Genomic DNA, 7956 nt, shown 5'->3' with positions numbered 1-7956 from the left:
TTCTCGAGACAGGGTTTCTCTGTATAGTCCTGGCTGTCCTGGAACTCACTCTGTAGACCAGGCTGGCCTCGAACTCAGAAATCCGCCTGCCTCTGCCTCCCAAGTGCTGGGATCAAAGTCATGCGCCACCACCGCCCGGTGGAATTTGCTTTTTAAATAAAGATATTCCATTGATATATATTTATCTCAAGAAATGTTACTTGGCTAGGTGTATGCAGGCCTCCAGACTAATCCAGATATATACCTCACATACACAGATGTCTGTGTTCATGTCAACCAAACCCCCAAAAGTAAAGAAGTAATGAAGTAATATGACTATGTCTCCAATTTAATCAAGATTTAGAAAGATTTTAAATCATCTTTCTCTTTATAAAAGCCTTGTTCCACGATGACAAAAGATTTTTTATAGAGAATGTAAGGAATTGGTTGTCTTTCCACCCAAGAAATCTCTGACATCACCCCTTTAGGTAACCAGCATCCAAAGGGCACGCTACCCCACATCCTCACGAGGCACATCTAATGCCAAATGCACACCAACCACTTTGTATCTTTGATGGCCGCACCTCTTATCCTTTGATGGCTCCTTTGTAGTGGTACTGCTGAGCTGTTTGCTACCTGTGCCAAGAAAGACATCAGGGTGTGGCACACCATGTCCAAGCGGGAGCTGCTTCGGATCACTGTGCCCAACATGACCTGCCATGGCATCGACTTCATGAGAGATGGAAAGAGCATCATCTCAGGTAATAGGATGTGTGTGGTAGCACTCGATTAAGAGGTGGAGGCTATCCTTGAGTTCTAGAGGCCAGCCTGTGCTACATGAGACCCCGTTTTAAACCAGCAACCAAACAACAGAAGACTTGGTAGTTGCTTCCAGTGGAGGTTTGGATCCGGGTTCCGGGTGAGGTTTCAATTATTACATTTGTATTTTCCTCTATTGTCTGCGTGTAGATCCTCAGGGGCAGTAGTTCTCAACCTTCCTGACGCAGAGCCAAGAAAAGAGGGGATGGGCTCCTAGGCCTCTGTTTCAATAGCCTTACTCAGACTCACTTGCCTTTTCCTCTGATTAACCCTTTAATACAGTTCCTCATGTTGTAGTGACCCCCACCCCCAATTATTTTGGTGACCATAAAATTATTTTGTTGCTATTTATAATGTTCCTACTGTTATGAATTATAATGTAAATATCTGGTATGCAGCATATCTGATATGTGACCCCTGTGAGAGGGTTGGTCTACTCCTAAAGGTGTCACGATCCACAGGTTGAGCATTAGGGTCTAGTCTCTCCTTGGCATCCCCTTCTACCCAGGAGGTTTCCTAGGTGGGAAGAACTATCTCTCAAACTGCTCCATGTACCAGGGATATTTTTCTTAGTAGGAAAAACAGTTGATGCTGAGTGCATTGGAAAGCTTAGGATGAATAGGGACTTGGCTTAGAGCTTGTTCTTATAAGAGAGAAAAGTCCAACTCAAGCTAAGAAATGCCTCAAAGGGTTCTTTTTAGTTTTGCATTCTATGTGCATGCAGGTAGTTTTGCTTTTGTTGTTGTTGTTGTTGTTGTAAGGGTCTCATGTAACACATACTGGTCTTGAACTTGCTATGTAGCTAAGGATGGCCTTGAGCTCCTGATCTTCCTGACTCTACCTCCCAAGTGTTGGTAAAAGGTAAAGTTTTGTTTGTTTATGATTTTTATGTGTATGTGTTTTATGTTTTGCATGCATGTATGTCTGTGTACCACATGCTTGCCTGGTGTCCACAGAGGTAAAAGAAACCACTGGATTCCCTGTAACTGGAGTTACGGGCTTATAGGTATGAGGAATTGAACCTGGGTCCTCTAAAAGAGCAGCCTACCATTCTTAACCACAGAGCCATCTCTCCAATTTTTTAAAAGGAAAAAAATTTAAAATAATAGTCTATGCCAAACTACTTTTTTTGTTTTCTTGGTTTTGTTTATTTTTTTAAGATTGATTTATTTTATTTATATGAGTACACTGTAGCTGTCTTCAGACACACCAGAAAAGGGCATCAGATCCCATTAGAGATGGCTGTGAGCCACCATGTGGTTGCTGGGAATTGAACTCACAACCTCTGGAAAAGAAACCAGTGCTCTTAACCACTGAGCCATCTCTCCAGTCCCAAATTAATGTTTTAACATAAACAATAGATGCTATGTGCTGAGCACAGTGGTGAACACCTAGTATTCTAGCATTGGGAGGTACAGGCAGGGGGATTAGGAGTTCAAGATTATTCTTGGTTACACAGTAAGGTTAATGCTAGCCCAGGCTATAGGACACCCTGATTCAAGAAGCCAACCTCCTCCCAAATTATAGATATCACATTAGTCCTCCTCTAAATATTTCAGTATATGTCTCTAAAAATATTTTCCTATGAAACAATAGTTTCTTAATATCATCTTATGAGTAACCTGTATCAAATTTCCCCATCAGTCAAAAATAAATGTATTGGTTTACATCAGGGGAAAGCCAAGTTGATCTGAGTGAAGCTGTTAAAACAGAGATCCAGGGGCCCATCCCCTCTTTTCTCTACACACCAAAAATCTATTTTAAAACAGTAAATTAGGTCTTGCCACTTGCGGGGGCTTTTCAAGCCTCCCCCTCCCACCCCACAAAGACAAAGTCCCAGCAAGCATGTACAAGTCCCTGTAGGACCTTCTCTACTCCACTCCCCACTTCTATATCTTCTCAACCTGCCCCCCAGGACACACTTGCACACTGGACATGCACTTCCCCTTGGGAATGGGATCCACCTTGGCCATCCTATTTAAACTTGCTAAGTTCAAGAGACAGCACTAAGGCCGACAGCAAATGCCTGTTGCACACAGCCCTGGGGGAAAGGTCTTCCAGGAAGAGGACTAGCAAGTGCAGAGGTTCCCAGGTGGGATGTATTTGATGTATTTAAGGGGTAGCAAGAATGTCAGTGTGTCTGAAGCTCATCAGTCACTGGAGGGGTGTGGCCTAAGGAAGAACGGCAGCTAAGAGGATGAAGAGGTAGGTGGGCACCAGGTATGAGTTAGCATTCAGACTAAAGAGTTGGATTTGGGGGCTGGAGAGAAGACCCAGTGGTTGGAAGTACTGGTCTTGCAGAGTTCAGTTCCCAGCACCCATGCCAGGCAGGTCACAAACGCTCCTTGTCTCAGGTTCAGGGGATCTGATAACCTCTTCTACCCTCCTTGGGCACCTGCATTTACATGTACACAATCCCACACATATACACATGCTTTTAAAAAATCAGTATTTTTTTTAAAGTTCGATTTTAATTCTAGAACAGTCAGGAAAACTTTGGGTAGGTCTTGATCAGAAAGGCGACTTGGTTTTTAAAAAGTGCATCCTAACCTCTAATAGATGACTAATTGTAAGCAGGAGTGAAAGGAAGGAGCTATTGAGAGGACTCAGATCAGGCTGTAGCTGGAATGGGGTGGCGCCAGCAGAGGTGGAGGACGAGATCAGAGGCTGGGTATTTTAACAGAGATAACAGACTTCCCTGATGGATTGACCATTGCACTGGGTTGTGTGTTAGGGAAGTAGAGGAATCAAGGGTGACTCTAGGTTCTTTGCTTGAGCAACTGTATGGGTGGCGACAACTTTTATTGAGGTGGCAAGATGGTGAGAACAGGGGAAGGAGTCTAGGATTTATAGATGGGGGAAAGCTGGGGCGTGGTCTTGGGAGGCGGAGACAGTTGAGAACTAAGAGTGAGCAGCCTGGGCTACATAATGAAACCTTGTCTCAAATAACAATGACAAGGGGGAGATGAGAAGGCAGAGGTTATTTGGAACTGTGAACTGATGCATCCTGGGTGTGGTAACAATTATGTGGGTGACAGCTAGGGGTGGTGTACACCTTTAATCCCAGTACTTGGGAGGCAGAGGCAGCCAGATCTCCAGCCTGGTCTACAGAGTAAGTTCCAGGACAACTAGGGCTACAAAGAGAAACTCTGTCTCGAAAAACAACAACACAATGAAAAACATACATGGATGAGGGCAGAGGCCTACAACTCAGGCAAGTAAGAACAGGCCTCCTTCCCTGCCCAAGATCCACTACAGGAAGGTGCACTCCAGTCAAACCTCTTCATCTCCCTTTACAGGTGTAGTTTGGGAAGTTGGGGACAAGGGCACAAGAGTATTGACAGCTGCTAGGGCAAGCTACCATTTCTACCATTCACTGCTACCATTTCTTCCAGTTTTTAGTCTTATTAGTGATTCAGGCGGGTGTCAATCTGCAGAGAAAGGTGGTGAGTATCTTGACTGGGCCAACCTGCCTTTCTTCTCCTTCTCCTGTCAGCATGGGATGATGGGAAAATCAGAGCCTTTGCTCCAGAGTCAGGTCGGCTGATGTACACCATTAACAGTGCTCACAGGATCGGAGTGACGGCCATTGCTACCACCAGTGACTGTAAAAGGATCATCAGCGGTGGAGGAGAAGGGGAGGTACAGTTCTAAAATGACATTTTAAAAAAAAGTCTTTAATTTCAGAGCAATTAACTCAAAGGAGGCTATCCACTTTTTACTTTTCTTTCTTTCTTTCTTTTACATTTTATTTATTTTTATGTGTATGGATGCTCACATGCCACGTGTCTATGCCATGTGTGTGCAGTGCTGCAAGAGGCCGGAAGAGGGCATAGGATCCCCTGGGGCTGGAGTTACAGACAGCTGTGAGCCACTATGTGGCTTCTGGGAATAAAACCCAGGTCCTCTGGAAGAGCAGGCAGTGCTCATAACTGTCGAGTCCTTTTGCCGGCCTCTCCATTTCATTTTTAAATATGTACCTGCACTAAAATTCAGAGACTCTTTCTCAATATATAAAAGACAATGGCTATTTGATCCTCTGAGGATGAATAACATCAGTTTCCAATGATTAAAACTGAATAGCTGATATGAAAGTTTAAATATGGCTCTGGGTAGCAAGAGCTTTCCTGATGGTATGAGAAATTTGAGAGCAATGCTCAGCAGAAGTGAGGAGACAGGTGCTTCCTCTGGGCTTAGCAGAGGCCCTCGCAATATTGATTTCTCATGGCGGAAGCCTGATCGTGTTCTCCCAAAGTAGAAGCAGGTCTGGATATTGGTAGCAGCACCATCCACTATTCATGGGAAGACGGTCACATCTCATACACATTCCTGACCAGAAGTGTTGCATTCCCACACTGTCTGGCTAAAATGGGAACAGTGTTAAATAAGTCCCACCCAGCAGAGATAGAAACACTGTATCTTTCTTGATCCCTTCCAAAGTCCTGGGTTTGTGTTGCTAGCCAGTGCTCTGGTGCCCACAGGTGAGGGTATGGCAGATAGGCTGCCAGACTCAGAAGCTGGAGGAGGCTCTGAAGGAGCACAAGTCTTCTGTGTCCTGTATCAGGGTGAAGAAGAACAACGAGGAGTGTGTCACTGCCAGCACCGATGGGACATGCATCATTTGGGACCTTGTGTAAGTACCTGGGATGGGTAGGGAGGAAAGCACAACACTTACAAAAACCCAAACATTGCCAGCATTCTACTGAACACAAGCAAAGATCCCAAGGAGGTTGTATTAGTCTCTTTTCTCATTGTTGTGACAACATATTTCACAAAAGCAACTTAAGGAATAAAGGGTTTATTTTGGCTCATGGATTGAGAATACAATCCATTATGGTGGGGAGACATAGCAGCAGGAGTCTGAGGAGGCTGTTGGTCATATTGTGGCTGTCTGCAGTTAGGAGGGAGACAAATGCAATGCTTATGACACTTGGCTTGCCTTCTCCCTTAAGGTTTTGTTTTGTTTTGGTGTGTGTGTGGCTTTAGTTTTATTTCACGTGTATGAGTGTTTTGGCTGCATACGCATCTATGTACCATATGCACGCCTGGTGCCTGCAGAGACCAGAAGAAGGCATCAGATGTCTTGCAGTTGGAGTGCTAGATGGTTGTGAGCACCATGTGGTGCTAGGAAGTGAACCTTGTTCTTCCTGTCTTCTGGAAGAGCAGCCAGTGTCCTTAACCACTGTGTCATAGCTCCAGTCCCACACTCTCTTTCTTATCAAGGATCTCAGATTAAAAAAAAAAATAGTGCATCCAGGTGGCCTTTCCTATTCGATTGTCCCTGCCTGGAAATATTCTTACAGATGTGCCCAAATGTGTATCTCCTAGGTGACCCTAAATCCAGGCAAGTTGACAATGAAGATTAACCATCACAGCAGTAAAAGGTTCCGAGAAGACCTTGGTCTCCTGGGTTGTCCAAGGGTTATAGATTCCAATAGGGAAAATATGGTCTCCAGGAAGAACTAAATACCAGGTGTTTCTAGGGCAGACAGGGAAGTAGCTTTCCAGATATATGTGGTAACGCATGACTTAATGTGAATCCATTCAACCTAAATGTTGCAAATTAACAAGGAAAGTTACAGGGCAAGACATTCTTCTTGTCATCCTGCTGGGTCATGAGTCTGCCCTGGGAGGGAGCTTTGGGAGGGGCATCCTCCTATGGCCACATTCCCAGGGACTGCTTACACTGTAAGTCACAAACCCACAATTGCCAAACTATTTAGCCCCAAATATGTGAGCTTCACCATAGGAGCCATTCAAAGAGTTTTCAAAGATGATTTTAAATTTTTTGGCTGTTGATTTTTTTTTCCTGTGTTCTTATTTTGGAACCAGACCCTTTCTCCCAATCTTCCTTCAACCCATCACTCCCGTACCAGCCCTGGGATGCACAGCTGTCTAAGAGGCTGAACTAAGTACAGAGGGACAAAGTGGGTACAGCTGGTCAAAGACTATGTCCCTCCTTTTTTGAGATGGGGTACCATTGTGCTGTCAGGGTTGGTCTTGAATTCATTGGCTCGAGAAATCCTTCCAGGTCAGCCTCTCAAGTGGCTGTGAGTGAAGGTGTGTGTCACCATGCCCTGCTGAACTGTTTGTTCCTGCTTGCAGAGAGGGGGGCTAGTACTGAGGCAAAAGCAGAACATTTTTGGTTGTTATTAAAAATCTAAATGCAGGGCTGTGGATACAGCCTAGACGCTAGAGTCTACGCACACGGACCTGACTGGTGCACACGTAGAATCTCAGCACTTGGGAAGTAGAGGCAGGAGGATCCCTTGGGCTTGCTGTAGCTGAACCAGTGGCTCTAGGGTCTGTGAGAGATTCTGCCTCAAAAAAATACAAGGTGGACCGCGATTGAGGCAGACAACCAACATCAACTTCTGGCCTCCACATGCCCATTCACACACACATGCACATTAGAACACACATGCACACACAAACACATGCACACACATGCACACATGTGCACACACACACACACACACACACACACACACACGCAAAAAGCAAAACAAAACAAAATTCTAAAGAAAAGCAAACTGGTTTTCTAGACGGGCCTGACTTCAGCTTAGCTTTCCACTCACTGGGAGATTCCCACCCCCCATCCCCCTCTTTCTTCTGTCTGAGACAAGGTCTCACTATGTAGCCCTGGCTGTCCTGGAACTCACTATGTATACGACACCTCTGCCCCCAAGAGCTCTCTGTATGTAGCTTTTCATTGAATAGATTTTGATGGCACCTGTGTTTCTTCATGTCTAGTAAGTTCCAATGTGTAGTTATTGATTCAAGGCTCATACCCATAGACATGTGACCTCCGCATTGGGAGAGTGTGTACCAAGAAGGGGTATCTGAGTTTATTTCAGTGGCTGGCTTGTGACCGCCTCAAATCTTTAACACCTTCCTTTTGTGAAGCAGGAATATTTAATGTGTGCCAAAGGTCTTTAAAAATCCTCAGCTCAAATACTGTGTTTGAAAGCTTCCAGTATGAGAAGAAATTGCAGAGGGTGCATTTTCAGCCAGGAGCTGGGCCTGTGAGATAGCCACTGGCACACTAGATACAGCCACGCTTCCTTAGGCAGGCATCCTAATCTGAAATCCCAAGTCCTCCAAAACCTTTTCTTCTCTCTCTCTCTCTCTCTCTCTCTCTCTCTCTCTCTCTCTCTC

General features: G+C 44.9%; 1 protein-coding gene across 1 annotated transcript in view; it reads left to right on the top strand.

Annotated features, from left to right (window-relative positions):
• Cfap52 (cilia and flagella associated protein 52) overlaps positions 1-7956 on the top strand; it is a 38164-nt gene that overhangs the window by 26295 nt on the left and 3913 nt on the right. The window contains exons 9-11 of the mRNA XM_028780161.1: positions 592-740; positions 4295-4440; positions 5280-5431. Of these exons, the coding sequence (XP_028635994.1) occupies positions 592-740; positions 4295-4440; positions 5280-5431 (447 nt within the window). The remainder of the gene's footprint in view (positions 1-591; positions 741-4294; positions 4441-5279; positions 5432-7956) is intronic.

This window comes from Grammomys surdaster, unplaced genomic scaffold (assembly GCF_004785775.1).
Source record: "Grammomys surdaster isolate TR1022 unplaced genomic scaffold, NIH_TR_1.0 364, whole genome shotgun sequence".
In the NCBI taxonomy this organism is placed as follows: Eukaryota; Metazoa; Chordata; class Mammalia; order Rodentia; family Muridae; genus Grammomys; species Grammomys surdaster.
This window is presented reverse-complemented; position numbering and strand designations above follow the sequence as displayed.